This window comes from Papilio xuthus, unplaced genomic scaffold (assembly GCF_000836235.2).
Source record: "Papilio xuthus unplaced genomic scaffold, Pxut_1.1 DF825928.1, whole genome shotgun sequence".
In the NCBI taxonomy this organism is placed as follows: Eukaryota; Metazoa; Arthropoda; class Insecta; order Lepidoptera; family Papilionidae; genus Papilio; species Papilio xuthus.
In genome coordinates this window covers 7,429,812-7,456,895 of record NW_013532721.1, presented here as the reverse complement: position 1 = coordinate 7,456,895, position 27,084 = coordinate 7,429,812, and the positions used below count along the sequence as shown (strand labels likewise).

General features: G+C 33.3%; 1 protein-coding gene across 1 annotated transcript in view; it reads right to left on the bottom strand.

Moving 5' to 3' along the window:
• Nucleotides 1–27,084, bottom strand: part of knockout (Stork-head domain-containing protein knockout) — a 124,752-nt gene that overhangs the window by 10,237 nt on the left and 87,431 nt on the right. The window contains exons 4-6 of the mRNA XM_013322545.1: nt 19,951–20,048; nt 10,982–11,142; nt 7,106–7,296 (exon numbers count right to left, since the gene is read on the bottom strand). Coding sequence (XP_013177999.1) covers nt 7,106–7,296; nt 10,982–11,142; nt 19,951–20,048 — 450 coding nt within the window. The remainder of the gene's footprint in view (nt 1–7,105; nt 7,297–10,981; nt 11,143–19,950; nt 20,049–27,084) is intronic.

Here is a 27,084-nt window from a genome sequence, read left to right as displayed (position 1 = left end):
TATAAATACATTCAAAATTCGATAATTAAATAGCAATTAAGAATTTAATAACGACAACTTTTTCTGAAATTTTTCTCAATGTTAATTGATATTTTGCAACGGCTGTTAAGCCAATTTAAAAAAAAGAATGTAACCGTTTAACCCAGTGTTCAAATTATGAAACAAAAGATAATCAATATAAAAATAACAAAATAATGCTTTATCTGATTTAAGCTATACTGTGGATAATTTTATATTTTTTATTGTTGCAATGATGACCTTGTAAGCAGCAATTTAGTTACTCCTTAAAACATCGAAGTCAAGATTTTTAAACGAATCACTTCTTCGAAAGAAATAAATGCATTAAATCCATCCTTTGTAAAAGAAAGATAAATTACTTATTTTATTTTGAACCTTGTTAATGTCTTTGAGATGTCTTTTAATTAGGACAAACGTACAAAGGCTAATATATTTATGTTTGCAGTACGTTTTTGCCAGAGGACCCGTCATGCTCTTCGACGCACGACGTCCTAAATGCTTAGGATTCCACGAAAAACCTAAATTTAATATTCTTCTCAAGTTGCACGTAAAAGGTAACCGCCGCGGTATGATGTCATATGCCAGTTTTTTGTACCGTGTAATTTACTCAGAAATAAACTCGCGAAAAACATATTGAAGAACTTTGGGCTTTTTTGTATTAAGCTACTTACGTTTCAATATAAATGTCATGGTTTACTTATCCTTTTTATACCAATTTCAATCATATTAATATTATAAATGCGAATGTTTGGATGGATGGATAGATGGATGGATGGATGGATGGATGGATGTTTGTTTGTTTGAAGGTATGTTCAGAACGTCTGCATGGATCTCGCTTGGCAAAGATGTAGAACTAAGTCTGAAAGAACACATAGGCACATATGCAGAACACAATTAAGTTTTATTTATAATACCGCGCAGACAGCATCGCGGGTGACATCGATTAAATAAAAAAATAAAGCATCTAAATTTTAACTATTAGAAACAAAACCAAAGGCAAAGAGTTAAGAAACCAATAGAATGACTTAAAGCTTACTGACTTCAGTTGCAAGTAACGTCAACTATATATTTATTTCAAAACATCTCTTTTGCAGGAATTCTTGTTATGTATAAATGAACTCTCAGATAGAAGTTTTAATAATATATTCGTTTTCCTTATATACTCAGCAGCTGGATAATATTAGTTATTATTGTTTCTAACGTTGGGATCCGGTTGACGGAAATCGAATTAGGGTATCCTGTCCTTTGATCGTTATGTTACTATGAAATGATCGCACCAATGTGACATTGATGGAATGAATCGATGTGGTATTTTAGAAAGATATTTATGTGTTAGTTTAATTGAACAAATTGTTCTTATTTATATATTATTTTAGACAGATGTTGATGAATATGTACTGTTCGTTAATGATGTAAGCACGTTTATGAAACAAAAGACATTCGTGTTGTTTCGAGACTATAAGATTTTTGTGTCATGAAAGTTTAACTACTAACATGGTGAGATTTTACATACTTAATTCCTTAAAAGAATAATTTATAAACCATGTTTAATTTATTAATAAAAGTTGTATGTTTATTCTAAATTAAACCATATTTTAATAGTTCTAAGATCTAAAATTGATTCATTAGGCAGATACTTAACCTGTTTCGTTGTTCTAAGTCATCGCTTTAAATTATTGCTTTTACATTCAATAGCTTTCGATTTTAGATTGTTGGCGCTTCAATTTTGTACTATTAAATATAATTTATAGATCCTCATTAAAACACTTCTATTGATCGGAACTTTTTTATTTACCTGAGGCATTTATTTTACTGAGCAATTTAATTTTTAAACGTGATTTTTTTTATATCATAAGGTGGCAAACGAGCGAGCGGCCACCTGAAATCGCTGAAATAGCGAAGTGACCGTTGCCCATAGATATACGCAATTGCATATGCGTTGCCTACCTTTAATCGACGGAGGAGAGGATGCATAGAAAGAAAACATTTCTATGCATCCTCTCATCCGGAAGGTCCACTTCCACTTCCCATCCTTTCCTTATAAGAAAAAGAGTGGGAAGGGAAAGATAACTAAATTAGACCTCCTGGACGCACATTCATCAGACGATACGCGGAATTGCTTCCACTTCGCGCCTGTCTTCTGTGTGCTCGTGGTATTTCACCGGGCGAGCCGGGCTAATTCTTGCGAAGATGTTAAAGCGGGCTCTACCACTGTTAAATGTGATGTGGGAATCAAACTTTTGATGTGAAAATCAAAACGTTTCTTTTATCTTATTAGCTTTGTTTAAAAAGTTCTTTACAAAACATTGGTTAACGGTTAAAAACATCACACTGGGTCAAACCACCGCACGCTAGGACGTCCACCCCAATCGGCCAAAGATCTACAAAATTACGTGACACAGCAAAAGGTTCACATAAAGCGTCACAGTCACGCGATTTATGTAATAACTTGACCTGAATCAGACTGCAAGTGCAAACTGTTCAACACTCGACGTTCGACGACCGGGGAACAACCGCGCAATCTTTCTTATAAAGCTTTTTATTGAAGCTTTCTTAGTTATTACTTCACCAGAACTTTTACGCCACTTAAGCTTTTAACGCAAATGCATCCAAGCCCGAATTATTGGTATTTTTCACACGCATTTTAAACTTTTCATTGTAATGAAGAATAATGAAAAGTGTTTTTGATATTAACGAAACATTTTAAGGCCATCATTTTCACATTGTAATCTGGTTTATCTCATCTTGCCCCAACATTACACTATTGCTCTCACATGTATCCCGATATGGATTAAGGTGTAAAATTTTCGCTGTAGGCAAAACAACCAGCACAGAGGTGTGTGACGCTAACCTATCATTACAACGCCCAGGTACAGTTCCCAGCGAAGTCTGTTATTAGACACGCACCGTATCCACATTTTAATGGTAAAACTTTACAGATAGTATTTATCGTAACTAAAACATAAACATCCAATAGCAATCTTATTCATATGTCGTTAAGGATACTTTTAAAATACTTTAATTCTATACTAATTATAAAGAGGAAAGATTTGATTGTTTGTTAGTTTGCGTTGTATAAGCTTCATAATTACTGAACCGATTTGAAAAAAATCTTTCACTGTTCGGAAGCTACACTATCCACTGGTGACACGGGCTATCATTATAACTATATATAAGTTTTAATCCCGTATACTAAATTGTGGGCCACTGCTAGTTATAAATAAAAATAAAATTGTCACCAAAACTAACCATATTTCACACGTATTTTCTGTCCGTGATTAGAATCCGAATACAAACACTAAGATGTAAAACACCGGAGATTACGAGCCAGTCGCTAAACATACAATAACTTACCGCGCCCGTGTGAAAGCGGTTGCTCGTTAAACAAAAAAGAAGTACTACAGTAGCGACTTCGAGTAAGACACTACGCCATAGTGTACATATGTTAGACAGTGTTACAACTACATTTAAGATACCCATCTCCCTATCCTTGCCTTGATCAGGTGAACATTCTTATGGAATTTTATCAACTCATTTACCATTATGGCAGTACTAGATGTCACGCGCGAGTCTGTCTGAGAATTAAAAAAAAACTTAATTAGTAGCCTATGTGTACATCTGTGTCAACCAAATTTCATCAAGATCGTTGAGCCATCCATTCAGACTTCCGCATTTATACTATTAGTAAGATAGTTTAAAGATTGAAAAATTGTCAATAAAGTATAGGGGCAAAATAAAAACTACTCTCAAAAGGGATCTACTTACAACTTACATAGTAAAAAAGATAATAAAAACCTTTAAGTGAAGTATTAAGTGAATAATGATCACTTAACAATTAACTTTATTTATTATTAAATTAACCAAATGTTTTGATATTACAAGTTATACAGCTGTAGTTCTCTACACTGTGTCATCAGAATAGATTTTCTCGTACATGGAAAGTATTCAATGATGTTGACAGGAAAGAAGCTTCACTTTCCACTCCATTAATTTGACAATAATGACTAGTCATTACTGAACGTCGGCTCTTAATAATTTAAAATAACTATTGCTACGATTCACACGCTTTAATTTCATTATCAATCCAACGTATTACTTTTAATAGAGTACTTAAAACAGTTTTAACCTTAAAAGACGACGGAAAATATGAGGGATGGAAATAGCGGTTGAATTAAGATGAATTTTGGAATTTATATAATAAAATTAAAAGACAAAATGAAAATATAAAGTAGAATTATGAAAGTGAAGAGAAAAGCACGCACTGTTAAAGGATATATTTACAACTGATATAAAATACAGACGAAAAAGGAAGAAAAAATACGATATGTTCTAAATACAAAAATATAAAAATTATGATAAAAAAAACGTGTAAAGAGGTTCCGTATCTGTCGGCAACAACCTTGATTGTCCTTTGTCGTAAGAGGAACAAAATCATATATTTCTAATATCATAAATGCGAAAGATTAGATAGATGGATGGATGATTTTTTGAAGGTATTTCCAGAACAGCTTTACGGATATATATGAAATTTGGCATAGTTCTAGAACACAATCCGGAAGAACACATAGGCTACTTATTAGGTTTTTTAATTCCGCGCGGACGAAGTCGCGGGTGATAGCTAGTAAATAAATATAATAAAAGGAGACGAGGTGTTATACTCCAATAATTGATTATATACTCAAATACACATAATGCGGTGTATGTGTGTGTTAAACTAACTACATACCTACGTTTGGTTTCTAAAATCAAAATCTCTGTATAAATATATATCGAAATCATTAATACAACATGTTTTAAACTGGGATTTTTGTCTCGGAAACCAACGGTAAGCCTATTGACTATCGTATAAAAACATTATACATAAGAACAGGTTAGTTATACAAGACCAGATACGACAATGTTCACGTTATTTTTTCTTCGGAATAATTTCTTTGGCGATCTTTACAAGGCCATGTGTTACAACTTAACGTTTCTTAAGGAGTGTTATTTTCTAGGACCGATATAAATATAACTCCCTGTATAATGAATTATCTATTACAAGTGATTTAGGTTGATAATGGCTTGTCAAATGATACAACGTGCTGTATAAGATTGATCGAAGTGGTTTCCTGTGCCTTTGGAGACCGGCTTTCCATTGATCTCTTTACTTACCTACTGGTTTAGAATGCTAATTTTATTTTGCGTCCTTATTAATGTTATTACTGTGGAATAGAGTCTACATTCGCTTGTGTATATGAGAAATGTTTTGTTTATTGCGTGTGGTCTTTTGATGTGCCTGCTACTATCTTGGGGAGTAAATAAAATTATGAAGCCTGTTTGAGAGATAAAATTATATACTAAGATGAACGCCTATGTTATTTTTTGGATAATATGAACGCAAAATGAATATTTTTATTTGTGGTTAATAAATCTATATTTTGTGTTTAGTCCAGCAAAGGATAAAATAGTTTTTGTATCGATATTATAAGTCTTATAAATTATACGATTAACCTACAATTTAACTTAAACTCCAATTAAATTACAGAGGGGACTTGACAAGACTAATAGAACGCCTTGCCAAGTAAACTATACGACGAATTCATCCGTTGACCGTAAAACCGCAATGCAGTGCATTTTGCGGACAACACTGCATCATGTTAAAAGCTTAATCCACAGAAACGAAACAATATAGACTAGTTATTTTTTTAAATAACTACGAGAATATTTAACCAAAATTTTATATGCTTGTATTCATAAAACTTGCATCTTTAATAAAATTTGTAGCAGTGATTCCGTCAGCCCGGTATTGTAAAATAAACGTAATAAGTAGTCTATGTGTTCTTCCAGACTAAATTCTACATCTATGCCTTTCAGCGAGATCCATGCAGATTAGGAGATACCTTATGGCAGATATTCAAACATTCGCACTTATAATATTAGTAAGGTTAACTGAGATAGTATATGTTTATATGTAAATAACAAAAACATTAGTAATGACCTTTCTATCGATGTTTTGTAGCGGATTTGTAGATTTGTAAACGATATTTATTTATGTCGGTCAATGAATGGAAAACATCGAAACTAATCGGTCAACTATGTCTCGGTCGAGGTAAACAATCGAACTTTTATTGTGATATTCGTGTCCGTTGTCCGAATGGTTGTCGATATTTAATACGATCGGACACCGTTATGTTTGCCTAAAACAAATCGGCGGAGTCACGAAGCCGTGAGACTGGATTGACCGCAGAGACCTCTGACGGTCAGGTAACTCAATGTCATATTTGTAAACGGTTAAACACTTTATTTTCGATTAGTTTTTTCACTATTCGATTAAGCTGAAAGTTCCATAATTTAAAAATTCGATTAACAATCCAATTTTTTTTTAATTTCCTACAAAACTACAAGTCGCGAATTCTTATTTATTGCAATGGTCTGTATGCATGTTATTACGAAGCCGCATAGCTCATTTCCGAGTTTAATCAGGCTTGCAATTTTTAGTCCGAAAATGTTACATGAATTTTCGCAGCGTAGTCAATACAATGTTATAATATTGCGGCATTGAATCAGGCCACTGCAGACTCGTCCCACATTCCGTTTTATTCAAGAGCGTCGCGTCTGCAGGATTATGGTCTCTATCTACCGGAGACCGGCTGGTGTTTAGTGAATTGTTCCCTGGAGCGTTGACTTCTCAGCTATTATGAATACGCCGCAAGGGAATCCTTTTTGGCGGAAGTTTGCGTTTGTTTTAAGATTTAAATTAGGGATTTGTGACGGAATAGACCGACTTGTACTATTTTTAGCTAGCTCTTGATACATTATTTAGATAGTTTATCAAACTTAAATAATGAAGAAATAAAAAAATGCATCTTTATAGTTAACGTCCTCAACCAAATAATGTAGTTTTGCAAAATAAGCTTATTTTGTTTTGCATAGTTTGCTTGTTGCGGCGAATTATAGATAACGTAAGGAACAAGCCTGCTATTTGATTTAACAAAAGTGTATTATACGCGAACGAGATTAGATGTCATCCAATCCAAATACATAGCACACTTTAATATAATTTGGAAATTTCCTTCTCTACACTTCCTTAGTAAACAATTAAACTCACCACCGCAGATAACGTCAGCAAGGTTGGTCTGCACGCACTGGTGTGTGACAGCGCCGTCGCGGACCGTCGTAATCTCCCCGTATAGTTGGTGCAGCGCCTCCTGGTCCGACATCAGCATCGTCCTAGGCGACGAGCACTCGTCCTCGCCGTGCTGGTTCCTCGATGAAGACCGCGACCGCGACCGCCGTCGTCTGAGGAAATATTACTGACTATTAGTTTAAAAAGTAGGAAGAATATAAACATTCAAATTAGATAATGATAGAAGGCCGCAAAAAGTTAGAAACTAAAGGCGTAATGTTTCAAAACAAAGCAAAACCAGCCAAAACGTTATAATAGTTACGTTCACGAAAACTTTCTCATAGCTGTAAACTAAGTTTAACTGTGTCTAGACTTTTAAATAATTGTATCCAGACTGATAATGCAATTAAGCTACAAATGACCCATTAGATGAAACTGTTGCAGACGTGATTGTCTACAGGCTGTCTAGACGGCCGTGTGGCCAGAGATTAAATTACTAAGGGGTGTCTGATGGGAACAATCTCCATTAATGCGAAACATCTGCGTACCGCACTCGAGTCTCGGCTGTCTACTGTTTTATAACATGCTCTTACTCAATATACACAAAATATTGCACTCATATATTTTGGTAGAATAAACTTGATAAGTATTTTATAACATTGCTTGATTTTGATATAATAAACACATTGCCAACTTAAAGATCGACAAGGCTATCTGAACCGGTGGGCATAAGTCAAAATAAATTACAACAGCTAACTAGCGCCCTCCTGTTCAATATCAAAAGTATCACACGATATTTTTCGTACTGTAGCTCTCATGACATGTTTTCCTTCAATGTGTTTTTGTATTTCTAATTAGCTTTTATATATATTCTGAAAGTACCAACCGCGATAGTAGCGCCTTTCTCACCGGTTCAGATATTCTTGCTTGAGTTTTCAATGCACAGTTTTGATCATAAAGTCAACAAATGTCGTAAATTTCATTTACTTGGCTTCCTATATAGTAGTTGTACTAATAAACTTGCAGGATGGCATAAAATTAGCATACGGTCGACATTGCAGTTGAATTCCGCATCACGACGACTTACTTTTAGGATGCTAAGAGCCACTCAATCTCCATTTATACAAAGTTAATGAGGTTCGAAGGCCATTTACTTCGTTTACTTCTAGTTTGGCTTACATCAAACTTACTATTGATGTGATCGAGAAAACTAATGGAATAAATTTAATTTTGTATTCATACTTGTCATGAAATATGAACTTTTGCAACATACCATGATTTTACTTTGTTACATTTAAATTACGATAGTTTGATTATCAGAAATACGGTGAAATCTAGTGGGTAGTGGTAGTAAAATATAGTGTCCAATCACAATGACATTTCAGAGGATTTGAAGACAAAACAAACATCTCATGACGTTACATAATTCTAAAAAAGGGAAAGAAACAGTGCGAAGTGTACTTAACGTAACAATTATCATTTCTCTCGTTTACTAAAAACCTATTTTCTGCACTTTCAAGTTCGTTTAATATTCATGACATGTACATTCAAAATGTATGCCTATTATTTTGAACTCTAACTTCTATACATTAAGTTCAAAGTAGAATGAACTATTAAAATTTTGGTCCTTTGGAACCGGATTTTGTTTCAAGTGAAGCGGCTCCCATGGTTTTTGTGGGCACAGTCAGCTGTCACTCATTATAACACAAGTGTCATCTACGCCTGTTCTTGCGACGACACAGGTGACGATAAACAGCCTGTGTTCATATAAACACAAACAAAGGCAATCTTTCGTATTTTTTGCCAACTTTGCGTGTGGCGCAAATCGTTTTTTTATCAAAGAAAGTATTTATTTTTTATTTTTATACATTGTACTTGTTAAATGGAACAGAAATATTATAGTCCATGTGTGTACTTATTAACTTAAATTGCATAGAATAGACTTTTTATACTTTACTCTATTAAGTTTTGTCTTCATTTTTTTTAAGAAAAGTTTATAAAGTAATTGTAAATAACTCCACCTCCGCTTTACTTAATTACTAAAGCGATGTCAGAAAGTAGCAAAGCCTGAACATGAAGCAAGGTCGCTTTAAACGATTGAGTAATTGAACGATTAGGATTGCATTTAAATTTAACACCCACGTAGACTTTATATCTGGGCTAACCAAACAAACCAATAATTTCGCAATACACAAAAAGAAACAATATTTAACGATCATGTTTCCGTAAAAGGGAATAAGTCCTTTTTATTGTCACATCAATGTGGTAACATTGGAGTTGTATTGCCAGTACAAAATAGCTCCAGATGTCCCAACCTTCTTTCCCAATCTTTACATATTTAGCATAATAATGGGCGATTCTTCCCATATAATTGCTTAAGTAGCGATACTAAGATAATCAATAAAAGTCTTTAAATTCAAACTCCAGGTGTATGTCAGATACTATTAGTTTAATATTTCATTGACATTTGCTCGATTTATGAATTCTGTACCACTGCAAATATTTGGACGTCTTCATTCTAAGGCAAGTAACGCATATGGATACAGGTTGTTGCGAATGTTTATTTGGCGTAGGTTCATATAAATTCTGTTCATGTTCGAACTGTGAACAGGTATATCGTTTACAATCAAATTAACGCAGGTAATTTATCGTTATAAAAAATAAATCACATTGTATATGATAATTGCGTTTTTTAATCATTTTGTTACAAAAAGTATCACGACAACAATATTTTTTTCTAATAGAGCCACTAAAATGCGTTCTACAATTAGATAGGAATCAATTTAATTAAATGTGCCTTATCAAAATTGGTCGGCCATATTGTAAACACATTTTGACAGCGACAATGTCAAGTTTGGCGCGCATAATGGCGTGTCCATTGAAATACAAACGCGTAGTGTTTTGTTCTACCGTAATAGGTGACGTCTTGTTATGGAGTGAGTCATTTTAAACGAGAATACATGTGACCTTTGAAGGTTTTGTACGTATGCCTACATTAAAAGTTACATTTTTGGTGTTGTCATTGTACGTGACAATGATTCCGGATATTAAATATGTTAAAGCTGCTAATAAAGACATTGAAAATTTGTGGGTCTCAAAAATGTCAATGTCACGTCTAAGAAGTGTGTCATTTTTTTTATTAAATGCCAACGTTGCTTACAAATATGCTTGTCATGTTATTTTAGCGATCGAATAACTTTCGACTCTTGCACTCGATTGCGACCTACTCGTTGGTATTATATTGGTAGAGATTTTTACAATATGGCAGCTTTTCTAAACAAACGAGTAAAATACTCTAATCTATCATATTTTGAACTTAATAAAAAACTAACAAATATAGCTTATTATTATGAAAAGGCATGTTACGATACGCATTGTAACAATATTATTAAGAATTGTTAGCCAACAACAACCTTGGAAAACCCAGGAAATTATAGAGTCCTTTATATTCGGCGAATGCGCTCTATCTCCGTGACCAAGTTCATGTGTGGAATTATTTATTTTTAGCATTTCTTATAGCGCGATCAAAATTCAAGATGTTGCGCATCTCTTCGTATACGAGTAGCGGCAAAATTTCACAGAAGTCGCAAACGCCTTGAGTAACCTAATTGCAACTAACGGTACATAGTTTGAAAAAATAAAACAAAATCAGTGTCTTGCACACCAATGTATCTGCATTAATTAACTAAAACCCGTACACATAACACGCTATACAAATAACATTTATCCCACAAAACTTTCTGAGACGAAGATTTGCGTAATTTAAATACAAATATGAAAAAAATGATGTTTCGTTGGTAGATTTTAGTGATAAACAGCTGAACGTTTGATCATATTTTACTAATTAAAAATACTTACTCGGGCGTGACGATGAAGAATCCCCTGGATGTCTGGTAGATCTTGCGCTCCTGCATGAGTTGCGCCAGCGTGTCGTACACCACGCTCGCGTCCGGCGTCTGCATGGACGGGAACTTTACCGACAATGACGTGCGGATGCTCTCCAACGTCGCTGATTGACCCTACAACACAACAAATATGATTGTTGATAATAGGTTTTATCGACAAGATTTCTCAAATTTTAAAACAGGGCGATGTGCTGGATGAATGGAAATCCGTAAGTTCTGTCTCCTTCTTTGACCTATGGGTGTGATTATTACATGTTTACGTTGACTGGTTGTATGTACTTTGATCTTGTGAACATATAGTTGGTTAGTTTAACCTTAAATGCTGCTTATGTCAAGAAGTTTCAAGTGTTCTTTAGGAACAACTGAATGTCTCAAGGATTTTTAATTCCTCGAATAGAGCCCAACAATTTAACTATGCTTAAAAATATTCTTCAACGTACTTATTGCGTTTGTATTTGAATATGTAAATGTTGTTTTAGTATGTAAATTATAGAATTGTCCTTTGTAACCTTGCAGCTATCATTCACAACTTTTATCTTGACATGGATCATTTAGAATCTTATCAGATGAACGTAGATCTCCTTGAAAATCCGGATGTTTTATAAATAGCCTTCGATGACGTCAATCAAAATGTTTTGTATATTTAGGAATAGCTGTAGTATTTATTTTTTATATACATATTGTAAATAAGAAACACGGAATTTCGGTTAATTTTTAAATTCTGGGAATTTCCATGTAAAAATAATTATTTTATCAGGATTATATAAAGGTTCTATATTTTATAAAGGATCCATTTGCGCTTTTATTGTGCTTAGTAAAATGTTATGCGGGGCATAAATTACAGATTTTATACCATAATGTTTGATTTACTTTTAAAATATAGCAAAAACTTTACATTTTATACAATGCCTTTAAGTACCTATTTGCTTTTCGTGTTCAATAAAATAGTGAAATCGCGACTTAGCTTGTTTAATACCCTGATATAAATAGCACTTTTATTGCCAATGACAGTCACAATTTAATCGGTACGGGCTTAGTGATAAATTCTATGCTAAGGACGGAATAAATCAGCATAATGCTGTGACTGTGATCTTGTTACGGTCTCATTGTTTCGCAAACACGGCCTTTATCAAGAGTATTGTTATAGTTATTACAGACATATTCTTTATACAAACTCCCACGATGTTTTCTTAATGCTATGAAAACTAAATAGTTTTGGAGAAATTTAGAAATATCAATTATTTCAGGTTCATTATTTTCGAATGTCTGAATGTTCCATTCAGTTGGTATTTTTTTGTTGGCTTAGCAGATTTTAAATAGTTATGTATCGATTCGTTACGTTCCCCCGAGTGTCTTAGAGCCATTTCTTATTATTGGTATATATGTCCATCAGCTCACTATACGTCCCCACCGAGGGGCTGGGAGCCTACCCTAAGTCACGGGTGCCTAGGCCATAGTCAACCACGCAGGTCCAGTGCAGGTTGGTTGACTACACACATATCATTGAATTTCTTTTTCTAAGATATGTGCAGGTTGCATCACGATGTTTTCCTTCTCCGTACGAACGTCGGATAAATGTACATATGTAAATCGGAAATCAAAAAACACATCGGTACATGGCGGGATTCGAACCCAGAACCTGCAGATTACAAGTCAAGTGCGTGACCCCTGAGCCACCGACGCTCGGATCACTGAATAAATAAATATTTAATACAATAAATTTTAATGTAAACAAACAAACGCAGAGTACGTATTACGTATTCGAATTAAATCTCGATTGCTATCACTTCATGAAATGATAAAAGCCAGTGTTATGTAAAGTATTGTAACCCACGGCAGTATTTATCAGATGACATTTAATATTTGAAACTTGATAATGAATATTTTGTTTTATAATGAACGCCATATTTAATGGAGTTGGAGCTCTGATGCCATAAATCCGAGTTATAAATGGGTTCGAGATAACATTGAAACTGGTTGAAAGAGGATTCCATTGCTACGATGACATACTTATTGAAAGTGTTTTGCATTGTAAATGAAAAAGTGATTAGCTAAAGTTTGAATAGTAGTAAAAAGTACTAGTACTTAATAATGTATAGGATTAGTTTAGGAAACTAAAGATAATGACGCACTGGTCATTACATTAAGTAGCATGAAAGATAAAATACAAAAATCTAAAGAGAACTGGTTTGTATATCTATACTAACATTATAAAGCGGAAGAGTTTGTTTGTTTGTTTGTTTGTTTAAACGCGCTAATCTTAGGAACTACTGGTCCGATTTGAAAAAATCTTTTTTGATAGATAGTCCATTTATAGAGGAAAGCTTTAGGTTATATAACACTACGCTGCGACCAATTTTTTTTTAATTCCGCGCGGACGGAGTCGCGGGCGATAGCTATACAGATACTGAAAAATGTATTGAAACTGATTATAATTCCAAAGTTTGCAACAAAGAAAGCGCTGTAACGAGTATTAAGAAAACATAAATATTCAATGTCCTTCAAAATTGATTTCCAAAATATTTTATGCTAGGGTTAATAATGACGATCATGGAATTGAACCCCTTTTGTGTTTATTTTTCCAACGGTGAAAATGAACGTTTTGATGTTTTAATTGAATTTAATTTACATGTTTTATTTTATATGCGCCATTTTTAAACATTATTCAAACCGTTATTCAAAGATATTTGGCAAAATGGTTGACAAAAGTTAAAATAATAGATTTAAAATATTTTCCTATAGTTTAATAAAAAGATACATGAATACTCAACTAATCTAGAGCGATAAATATGTATAAAGGTGGTGATATTCATTTAGTACCACTGAAGTGTCTAAGTTTATCTCTCTGATGTCCATCAGAACCAAACCCTCGTACATTATATTAGTTTTTAAATTATATCTAACTGGTTTCCTGTTATGTCGAAGTAGACAAATGGTATTCAAAGTTGGTAAAAGATCGTACACCAGCCACTATCTCAACAGTCTTGCAACAGGTCGTGTCAATGAGGAGTTACAATTTGAATAAACGATAAGTACTACCCGTTCTGATTTATTTATCTCATAAAGACAACAGAGCGCTTGCATTCCGAGGGAAAGGTGCGTAGCAATAACAAATACCTGATCGGTGGGAACCTGACTCGTGCCATGGATATATGAACTTTATGTAGCTTGGATATCCATAGAAATGGTTTTAATTTAAAAACAAACAAAGGAAACATCGGATGTTTATATTTTTGTACGTGAATTAATGCACACACATATTTAGTAGGTTCATGTTGAACAATTGAAGACAATTTATGTCTGTATTTTATGAATTACTACGTATTTTTTGAGGAGATGGATTAAATTTTAAGATAAAATAAAGCTAACTAGTTTATGTCTTAATTCAATAATACAACCTAACAGAACCTAGCACACCCCTTTTTTTAAGCACATACAAGGCAGACTAAAGCCCTAAAAGGGATCCAATTTTTATCAAGTGTATTCTGGCGACTATTTCGTCATCTAAATTAAATGAATGTGAGAATATGTCTCATTTATCCCATACAGATCAAAACCGGAACAAAGGCTTTTGCAATAGAGCCGAGTCGATCGACCTTTAAAAACTGATTGTACCAAAACTGTAATACTATGATTAATAGAGTTGTCCTAGATATAAATTTGGCAAGATACTCGCAGTTGTTTGGTGACAAACCGGTTGATTTACCTCTACCTGTACGGCACAATAGTTGACCAGCGCGATATTAGATAGAGTACAAATTTGATACTCTTTGGAATATTTTCTGTTGAATTTTTGTTCAATAAAGTTATATGCAACAGATTCTTTCACGTCCGCGCGGAATTAAAAAAAATGCGGCCTATGTGTTCTTCCAGACTATATTCTATATGTATGCCAATTTTCATCGACATTCGTTGAGCCGTTCTGGAGATATCTAAAAACAAACATCCATCCATCCATCGACCTAAACATTCGCATTTGTAATTTTAGTAAGATGAAATATAAACGATAATGTACCTTGTCCACTGATACTATTTTTCGTCTTTGTAAATATGAATATTGGAAATCAAATATTACTTTGTAATTTGACCTTGGTAAAAATTATGTCTAGGATGTTACAGCTAAACGTTCTAACGATATACAAGTTCGGTTGTATTTCAATGTTACATCTAATCATATCCACTTTGTGCAATGATCGGATTATACAAGCGTGTCGCTTTTGTTACTACTTAAAATTCCTGCCCACATTTGGTATTTGGAGCCGGTCCCGTCCGGGCGGCATTCTATTGTGACAACGGTCTCGCGGCTCGTTTGGGCGCAGTTTCGCAACGCCTGTCATCAGATTTACGAGTGCACGCCTCTGGTATGCGATTATTAGATCGATTTGTTACAATGAATAATTGAAATCGTTTATAATTATAGTTACTCAGTTGTCGAGGTATTTCTTAAACGGCTTTTATGGTATTTGAATTGAGAAACAGGTTGGATTAGGAACAGATGGAAATAAAACATATTTAGTTTTAGTTATCCTAGAATAAGTCGGATATTGATCACAGAAGCTATAGCCAATAAAATCAAAATGTTTTACAATAACGGAAGGTTATAAAATTGGACGAACTCCACCGACGCTTGACCACGCTTTTATTTATGATTACGAAAAAATAAAATATGTTATTTAATATTATATAATGCCTTAATCCGTGTCTTAATTATTTCAATGAACGGACACATTTTATTGGATTTTCCTTGAACATTAAAGTTTTTCATAACATCACGATTGCTTCAATCAAAATAAACTTTAACGAATTATTGAAATGTCTTTACAATTTGGTACAGCAAAGTGTGTGGTCACGTTTTGAGCGCAACATCAAAATGTATATTTGAACAAAAAGCTATATATAAATTATTATAAATGGATATAAAAGTGACCTCAAAACATCGTTATGGCTGGATTATTTGATAAAACGACCACGACGCTAAGAATTTCTTGACCTGAGAACACATATTGAGGTTTAAGTGATCGTAGGAAGCGATTTAAATTTGGAGACTCAAGTTTCTATATTAAATAATAAATTCCAGCTTGAAACCTTCACGCGTTGAGAAAAAGGGTCTTGACAGACAAACGGACGGACAAGTGACCCTTTAAGGGTTACGTTTTTTTTCTATGAGGTACGGAACCCTAAAAATTAAAGAATAAACCTGCTGTCTTCGGGATTGAATCAAAAGTAAACTTAATATAGGTCGGTAACAACGGAAATCAGGTGTTTATTTAGACCTCTAGTTACATGTAATTTTCCTAAAGTATTAGCCTAGCAAATAATTTCCGTTAATGTTAATTTAATTAAGGCATTAAAGCTATTTTAATTTTACAATACAAAGGAATGTAAATACTCCGATCATCAAAGTAATTGAGATTCATCTTTTAATTTCATTTGAAATTGTTTCTCGCTAATAAATTGCACCAATCAAAACAAATATGCGCCGAGACAGGTTCGCAAAGTCCAAACCGGTATGTATTTTTATTTTTTAACATTTCATTGCCAAGAGTCATCATTCTGGTATTAGTAGGATTTGGGTCGTTAACATGCAAAAATCCAGTTATTTCGTGATAACGTATCTTATTTCCGCCCTTGTTTTTGAATTTTAACACAATTTACATCTGCATAATTTGTAGGACGTGTGATATTGCAATTTACTTACTAAGTTCAAGCCGCTAAGTAGGTAATTAGAATAAAGATGTTAAAGAACAAAAGAATGTTGATACCAAATGGGCATTTAAATTCTTCTAAGTTATCATCATCATCATCATATTCAGCTCTAATTCCACTGCTGAACGTAGGCTTCCCCCATCGATTGCCACAATGCCCAGTCCTGTGCCGCCCGCATCCAGTGCACTCCCGCAACCTTGACCAGGTCATCAGTCCATCGTGCGGGAGGCCTACCTACGTTGCATCGACCCGTCCGCTCTAGGGCTTTTCGGCCCCACCGGCCGTCCGTTCTGCGGGCAATGTGGCCGGCCCATCGCCACTTAAGGTTTGTAATTCTTCTAAGTTACGAAGTCTTACTAAAATTTCAGGAAGAGAGGAAATACTACCAAATAACCTATACTAGTCACAAGACATGACGCTTTTTAATAAAACTTACTAATAAATTATTACCTTCGAAAATGTAGCCTGATTTACTTACACAAGTGAGTATTTATGTCGTATTAATTAGCATGGTGGTATCAAAAGGATGTGATATATCAAACGTTAATTAAATACTTAATTTTCTGTTCACACGGGAAACACAATCTAGGAGAAAGACGTAAGTGTAACAAGAAATATTGTAACCTGCAATTGACTTTCACTAAAACGCAGTAACCGAGTAACATCCTCACCAGCTTACTATACGTCCCTGCTGAGGGGCCCGGAGTCTATCCTAACTTTTGAGTGACTAGGCCATAGTCAACCACGCTGCCCAAGTGCGAGTTGGTTGACTTTACACATATCTTTTAATTTCTTCACATATATTTGCAGGTTGCATCACGATGTTTTCCTTCATCGTCAGAACGTCCGAAAAATGTATATTTGTAATATAACATTGAAAAACACATATAAGGTACACGGCGGAATTAGAACCCAATACCTGTAGATGACGAATCAAGTGCTTAACCCCTGAGCCATCGACGCTCTCAAGTAACATGATCCAATGAAGTTATAAATGACACATCTCTGGTAATTCATAATTTTTTTAGGTCTTGTCTAAGTTTTGTCTAGACTTTATTAAGAAATTCTAAATAAGTAAATAAAAGCGATATCGTGGAAAGGTTTATTGCAGGTGAGGTCAGTGTAAAACCAGTAGGTAAGTTTACGAAGACCGTTCGTTTAATAGGTTTATTGTAACAAAATTCCATAATGTCACGATTTCTACACTTTATTACTTGGTTTTTTCCCTTAGCGTAATTTTACTGAGAATTTTATAAATTTACAATTTTAAATCTTAAGCTAAATAAAAAAAAATCTACAATATACGGTGTTGTAATGCAATTTAGTTGAATTCTTATTTTTATTCCTCTTTTTTTCGAGCAGACCGCTATCGAAATAAAACAATCTTAAAAACATCCGGATTTAGATTGTTTTGCACAAATAATTCAGATCGTTCAGATTAAATTATAATTTAATTAAGATAATCAAATACATCTCTTTGCTTCACTTGCGTTAGTAAAAAATGTGTCGAAAATTTTGGTGAAAGCAATGCTTTCTTAAAATTGTTATTGGGTATTAGATTTTTAAGGTACTCAGATTTATTTGAGTTTATGATAACTGTAGACTATTCTTTACTGAGGGACTTTCGTAACGCTTAATTAACAATTCTGAGTGCGGCAGTTAGTCAATAAGAGAGAAGAGGATATGATCATTCGTCAATGTTTTGTACTACAAATAAATAAAGCTCACATGTCTCGTTGAAAAATTCCCAAATGGACGGTTCGTGAAAAATTACCAAAATCCTTCCTTATTTTTGTAGTAGCGTTGGCAGTGAGCCAGAGCGGCGTTGACTCGTATTTATTTACTTTTTATCAGCCAAATAAAAATAAAACGGATTTATTTTCAGAACGGAAACGCTAAATGAACTTCATTCTGATTTTGGTTGCTTTGTTTTTTAATCAAACATTTGTAAGTGGCCATCATTTAAGGGTTTGTTTTTAATACTCCTAAATTATTATTACTTCATGTTAAAGTTTTCAGATACTGTCAATCTAAATCATGTTAAATGTGGAAGAATAACACATAAAAAAACATACAGACGAATTGAACCTTCTCCTTTTTGAAGTCGGCTATAAATATTTTTCCTGGACTAAAAACAAAAGCTTACGATGACTTTAAAACCAAAAAATATGGGTTTACTATCTTTCAGAGTGTATGTGAAATAACGTTATTTTATTAAAAGTTACAACAAAATTATTGTCCTAAGATTAAAGACAATCACAAGAGAAAACTTAACAATAGCAGCGTTGCTTATATAATAAGTTATAACTTGATAAAGTGTAACGAGGCATAGGACAGGCATTTAAAAAATGCTTGTCACGTGTCAGCACATGTCATATAGTAGTACAATGAAATATAATTCAAGTGAATAAAAAAAGTTACACAATGCAAGAAAGTACTGGAGAATTTCACTTCCTGACATAGTATATCAAGATAACGTCCATGCAACGAGACTAACGGATGGCATAAATATACAAGGGCTACTGAATACTATGTAAAGAAATATACTGTTACTAGCGGACCCGACAGACGATGTCTTGTCTACACATCTTTAATTTGAATAAATTAATATGAAGTTAATAATTTGAAGAAAATTATGAATCTAAACCATTCCCAGATCCCCTTGAACACACACAATAAATTTCATCAAAATCGGTCCAGTCGTTTGAGAGAAGTTCAGTGACATACACACTCACAGAAGAATTATATATATAAAGATATTTATGTGCAAACTTAGAAATAAATTAGTACAAATTATAAAAGAAGAATTACGTCCACTAAACGACGAAGAGCTTGTGGAAGAGCTATTAAATTTATAGTATATTGCAATTGCAAAATTAAAAAAAAACAGATGGGGGTGGGATTTCTAGTAACTAAGTTCAATAATAAATACAAATCTGATCTTGCTAATATTGAAAATTCGAATATTTAGATGGATGGATGGATGTTTGTTTGAAGGTATCTTTTGAACGGCTGAACGGATCTCGATGAAATTCTGCATACATATAGAACATAGTCTGAAAGAACACATAGGCTACTAACAATTTTTTTTAATCCGTGCGGATATTTCGCGGGCGACGGCTAGTTTTAAATATAACGGAATTTGTAGAGAACTAATTTCAGAAGTTGTAAGTCTATACCTTGAGAGATCTTTGGGATGTTGTTTGTTGTTCATACCTGAGACGTGAGGTCCATAATGCAATCACATAGCGCCTCGGGCAGCGGCGTGAATTGCCCCTGGTACGCCGGCGTCACAATGCAGTCCTCGATGTCACCTGAAAATAATAAAAACATGGTAAAATTTCTTGTACGAAATTACTTTACGACAATAGTCGAATGGCGGGATCGAACTCTCGAGCAGGTGATCGGCAATCCGTACCGTTAATCATTAGGCTATTGGCGCTTATGAGAAATTAATATTTTTCTAAATTTCATTGGTATGTACTTTTAGACATTATTAGTTAAAATCCTTTGGCGCAAATGACGCGCTTTTGTTACCAAGTCAATTGTCAGAAATAGTAAGGGGAAATAAACGTCGACATTTCAGTAAGGCTAGTGTTGCCCCAGTACACCGGCACCGTGTCGGATTTTCTTCCTAACAGTACTTTACACACGAAAATATATCAAATAAGTAATACAACTTCACAATTTAATACACCGAGTATGTTGCACCGTACTAAATATAAATTATTCATGGCTGCATTAAACTCATCCGGTCCTCTCACTAACTGTATTATCTCCTACAGGATTACCAGTGATATACAATGTAGGTGTGTTAAACTAAAGTGCCGTATCGCGTGAATCCGAATGCTCGTCGGATCCGGGGAATTACCGGCGCACCATAAATTGTGTCCGCACAATGCGCGACCCGCGGGGACAGGTCTGTTGGCGAGATGCCAAATTGTTTGCGTCCGAACTATAAGCTTAGAGCGATTTTGTCTTGCCCATTAAATACGCATCATTATCACCCAATAGATGTTTACTGCTGGACGTATAACCTAATGAATCTACGTAATACGTAACTAAATGTAGCCTTATAAATCAATGGACTTGTCATGATGTCAATAAACGATAAAGCTTTCATGAAACTTAGAGAGGTATGTAATTAACTCTAAAAGCTGACAGCCGTTAAAGCATTTAATGTTAAGGCAATTCTAACTCAAATAATTATCGTTAAACGATAAACAGAGTTTTCAACACTAAGTCAATTGCAAGTTGATAGCTATGTGAATTTTTATTATGCAATATTTTATATCTTGCCCATTGCATTAGAAGGCGAGTGTTTTATTGAAGACAAGCTGTCGCCTGCGACTCCGTCCGTGCAGAATTAAAAAACTATTGATCGCAGCGTAATGTTATATTACCTAAAGCCTTCCTCTATAAATGGACTATCCAACAAAAAAATAATTTTTCAAATCGGACCAGTAGTTCCTGAGATTAGCGCGTTTAAACAAACAAACTCTTCCGCTTTATAATATTAGTATAGATAGAGTACATTGTTTTTCCTCTCTGTCATACAATAAAAACAATCTACATTTCAACGCTTGTCGCTTATGACACGATGTAATCCTATCATCGCGGATAAAGGCTTTTGTAAATGTACAAAAACATATAGGATTAATGCCAAAAAACTTTAAAGCAATAAATTATGAGAAACTTTTGTATTGTCCATTTTTAACCGTGTCTAATATTATTCATAAATATAGCAAATATTTAACTGTTTCTAAATATTGAAACTTTGTAGTACTATTTATTGTTGAATGAACTAATTGTAATTAAACAGTCGATAAAACTACCAGAATGGTCTAAGTCATAAGAAAGAATTTCACTTTTTCAACAAGTATGTCAAAAGAACGGCATTATGCTATGTTAAAATTAATCTCATAAATGCCAGACAGTTGTATGGCTGTAGTCTAAGTTTGTATGCAATAAAACAATTGACATACGGGTTGTCGCAAGCAAATTGTGCGTGCAAATCGCTTGTTTATCTTACTCTGTTAAGCAAACAACCAAGTATTAATGGTCTCTCATTTCCTAGTACACTGATGTATGAATTATGTTTAAGCCAATAGATGAATATTTCATATTTGCTTTTATATTTAACAAGATTTTATTCAACTTGTATTCATGGTTATTAATTTACATCAATCGCATTTCTGTAAAGTCACAAATAATTCAATAAGACCATGACACGTCAGGGTTGAATCGGCCATGAAGCTATTTATATTTTTTTGCAAAATGCTGAAATATGAAATTTAATTAAAATTGTATTTCATAGTTTGACGCACCGAGGCTTGGCGACCTTCCAGATAAATGTCTTTTGCTCGATAATTGAGTAATGAGTGACAATTGCCGGTTATTTTGGAAAGACTTAAATAACTAGAAATAAAAAATAATTTCAATTTTCACAAGAAATTATTTTTTATTTTCTTCAAATTAAAGTAATACGAGAGACATTGTACATCTCGTTACAAAACGTCATTCTAAAACAATAGTTCCTTCATTGATTCTCAGATAACATAAATTGGTTTCGTGCTGGTATCAATTGAATAAGTTCAAACATTTGGAACCTTTTTGGTAACCATTTAAACATGACCTTAATCAACACATTTTATGGTTGCAGACAATCATTACGTCCAACCAGATGTTTTTACCTCATAAATTACTTGTACATGCCAGTCAAAACGTGTATTATAAACATCATGTGGTGGTTTCGATAACAATTTGGATTCATAAAATGGACATCAAGCCTTATTATGTGCCAAATTTCCATCGATACGATTTCGATTAAATCGTTATTTACCTTTGATGCAAGGAATTACAGCGTTTTAGTACGTATTTATATATTTTTTTTAAAATGATACTATACCTAAAATGGAATAACAATAGTGTCAATAATATCTAAATTAAAAATCGTTTTAAAATCCTAGCTTCGTTTATAGCCATGTGGATTTAATTCTTTAGTGATAATAAGTAGTCAATTATATAATATCGATAATATAAAACAATTTGAAGAATTTAAATTATAAACTTGCTGGAAAATAATCAAACAGTGGGTGTTGAAGGCGCTGAATGCCATACTTACAGTGCGTATGGAGTGGGCTTTGCGAAGGTTACGCAATGCAACACCAGGCGGCGCTAATTACGGTCCTGTCGCATCTTGATAATCCCATTTACAAGAAACATGTTTACTTATTAATTCAAAATACGTGTGAATGAGGAAATTTCTTGCTAATTATCTTGCTAATATTATTATATAAATTTGAATGTTTAGATGGATGTTGGTTAGAAGGTACCTCTTGAGCGGCTAAATTGGATCTGTTTGGCATAGATGTAGAACATAATCTGAAAGCTACTAATTATGTTTTATTTTGAATTTCGCGAGGACGGATTCGGGGCGACCACTAGTATTAAATAAATATGTAGGAATATCACTTGATAATTTAATTATTGTCCCGTTAAAAGAGTGTTTCTTTTTTATTGCTTTTATTTAAGAAGAACGTTTAGGGATTAAAATATTTTTTAAGTTTTATTATGTTTCAAAGATGGTTTTGCACATTTAATAAATAGTATTAAACGTTAGAATTATTTATTATCTTTACGAAATTTCAAAGTTGCATAAGAATCAATTAGTTATTGACTTTTCTATCATACTATATCTTAGAGGTGAAAACATAATTGCATTAAGTTTATTTATCGAGGATAATGTGGTATTTATCGATTACGTAGCCCACTTACTTGTGATTTATGAACTTTTAGTCCTCGTTATATAATACGAAATATTTAGACCGGCTTTAAATATCGTCATGTCATATTAATTTGTTAAAAAATGTTTGCTTAACTAACCTTTGTTTCTGATATTTAGGATTACATGGTCGTGTGAATTATATTAAACTATCTATATCTTACATTATACATGCGAATATTTAGATGGATGGATCGATGTATAAAGGTATCTCCATAACGGTTGTATGAATCCCGCGGAAATTTGGCATAGATGTAGAACATAGCCTTGAAGAACACATAGGCTACTAATAAAGTTTTTTAAATTGCGCGCCGAAGGAGTCTTGGGCGGCAGCAAGTATAATATAATTATCGCTATAGCTAATTCATGTATCGTCTTATCATTAGTAATCATTCTTTGATATTTTAGTACGGTTAATACATAACAGATGATTTAAAATTTTAAAAATATCAGCAATAGCAACACCATTGAACGTAACAATTTTAATTAAACGAGATAAATAGAGATTTTTTTCAGAGGGGACGCGGTAGTTATGTGGGATTCTCTTCCGGATGGGTAGCATACCCACTAAACCCCTCTGTTCTTCCTACGCATCATGGCGAGGCCACGGGCACGCTTGCGCTTTCGTCCGCGACCTCGCCTGCGTCAGCTGCCGAAACTACTCCCGAATGGGGATACCTAGAGATAAATAGAGCTGTAATTTCTATATTATACGCTGCAATTAATATTTCAATGTGGTCAAGACTATAAAAGGTTATTTATAGTTTACCATAATTTTATTAATACTAAATTACTGTAACTACTGATCACGAGTATTTACGAACATTCTACACAATTCTGTAATAACTTAAGTATACAGTTAACGACTGTTGGATTCCCTTACTTGAAGAATGCCATGTGCGTAGTCTACATAATCATAAATATCTTAATTTACAATCGGCCTTTAGTAAAAGTAATAAATGGCAAATTTAATGCGAGTCCTTTACGTTGCCGCACTGACTCACTGACTTCCAATTGCATAGCTTATTACGGTATATGGTAAGAATTGATTTAATACATCAATTTATAATTTAAAGGACATGTAAATCAGTATCGCGTCATGTAAATTATTAATTATTTTTGAATGAACGAATTCAAAAGAAAATTGCACCTAACTCTAAGTTTCCACTACCAAAATATAATTATTATATTTTCCTAAAAAAAAGTTATAAATCAATAATTTCCATAAGAAATCAATATAAAGATTTCAAATATAAATACATAAGGAAAAATGATAATATCTTTAATTTGCAATTGCATAATACAGTTACATCTTTAAAAAAAATTCTGTATCCACATAATTGCAACATTTTCTTATTATCGGAGATAATTTTTTAAAAAACATTTAAGATTTGTTTGTTTGCATTGAATAAGTTCGGAAACTACTGAACCAAACTGGAAAATTCTTTCACTGTTACTGCTACACTATCACTAGGCATAGGCTATTTTAATTACTAGATTTTTTCATTACGCGGACAAAGACGCGGGCAACTGCTACTCGTGTACACAGGTTTATTAAATCAATATCGTAGGTGGTTATGCATAAATAAGTGATTTCCTTTCTCCTTTGTAAACTACGCATGATATTTATTGACACCTACTTGGTTGATTGTAATGTTACATACAGATATTATGAATGAAATGAAAAGCGTAATGTTCCATTCGGGAACGTATTTATCCAAGCAATCGGGCATAAACTAAGTGTTTTATTTTGAACATCCTATATCTGCACAAACATCAAACATGTTTACTAATCTTCCAACCAAAGTATTATAATATATTGATGTACGGATTGTTTCTATGTACATGTATATTTTAACATACATTTTAATGATACATCAATTAATTATAGCCGTCGAGGTCAAATTAAACACGCGTTGTATCATTAATTAACGAAAATTAATGTGATTTATATAGTTACGTAGTAATTGCTATACTCAAGTACAAAGTCATACGAGTGTGATGTGCCGTTATTCTTAAACCCAAGGTCTCCACGTGTTTTAATATTGTATATTGTCCCCATATTTAATGATTTATAGCGAACTTAACGATACAGACTATAACATTAATCAAGTGTATAAAAACTTAATATTAAATTTATCAACAGAATTTTAACGAAGAGTTAAAAAAACAATGCATTTTAATAATTAAAATTGACTATTAAAATTAATTGTTAAAATATCAATAAATGTCACCTTTACTTTAGTTAAGTTTATTAACAAGAGTTAAATTTATTTATACTTGCCTCATGTATGAAAGATGTAAAAAATGCAATTTCGCTTATCAAATTATAGCGACGTTTAGAAAATCCATTTCTAATTGAATTGTTCCGCACGCGATATTAATTTAAAAACATAAAATGGCTTTTTGTTAAGAGTTTTATTAAAGATTTCAGTCTAATTTCTTGATAACTAATATACTAAGTGCAGCTAATTTGCAATTCACATTCAAACTGTAAGCAGAGTTCAACACAAAATGTCACAACTCACTTTTAGAGCAAAAAATATTTTCGTTGCTTTTCAAATTTTCAGAACAACATCCTTCATTTTCTTAACAACATTGTTTAAATATATTTCTTAAATGACATATTTAATATAATACAGTCTTAATATAATGTATTAACATATACTAAAATGGCTCTCCCGAAATATCGCATTTTTTGTCTTACGACTATTTGCTTTGGGACCGTCGATTTGCGTGACCTATGACTTTAGCGTACCGTCCAACTTTAATGGAATTCTTGTTAGGCTTCGTAAGGATTAAGTCTAAGTTATCAAAGTTAAGGAAAGGTTTGCGTGTTTCAGACTTCATGGTTTTAAACATTTTCAAATGGTAAAATTAATTTATGTCCGTCACGATAATTTAGTTACTTAGCATTTGGCAATGAATAATCTTTTTTAGTAAATGCATAATATGACGGTTTTAACAATTGCATGGATGTGTAGTTGAACGTTTTGGCTATATTTAATTCCAACTTATGCCTTTTTAAAAGACGAGGCTACGACCTTCGTATCTTTGATTTTATAAGAGTCGTTAATGGTTTCGTTAGTACTGATACGTCTCCAATCTTCTACAGATTATTCAACATTAGTCAGATTCGCATGTAGTTCGTAGTTCACTTGAGACATCTATATCCGTAAGGAAAAGTGCATGGCTTAATGACGTCACGTCATTTACCACGTATTAGTAATAATAGTAAAACAACTAACATTTCAAAGTAACAACAATGAGGCTTTCACAATCATGCCCCAGTTAGAAATATTACGGCTTTGAAGTTTTCAGAAGAATTAGCCCGATGTGCGCCTCACATCAAAGTGAGGAAAGAGGCAACCATTGTACGTGAGAATAAAGGAACAAGAAATGCGGTGTCGATGGATCTGTTCACAGATATGACTTTCGCATCTTTCTTTGTATTTTTGTAAGTATGAAAACATGTGTTACTATAACATATTATGGAATATGCTAAATATTTATTCTATTGTTTTTTTATAACATAAGGTGGCAAATGAGCGAGCTGCCACCTGAAA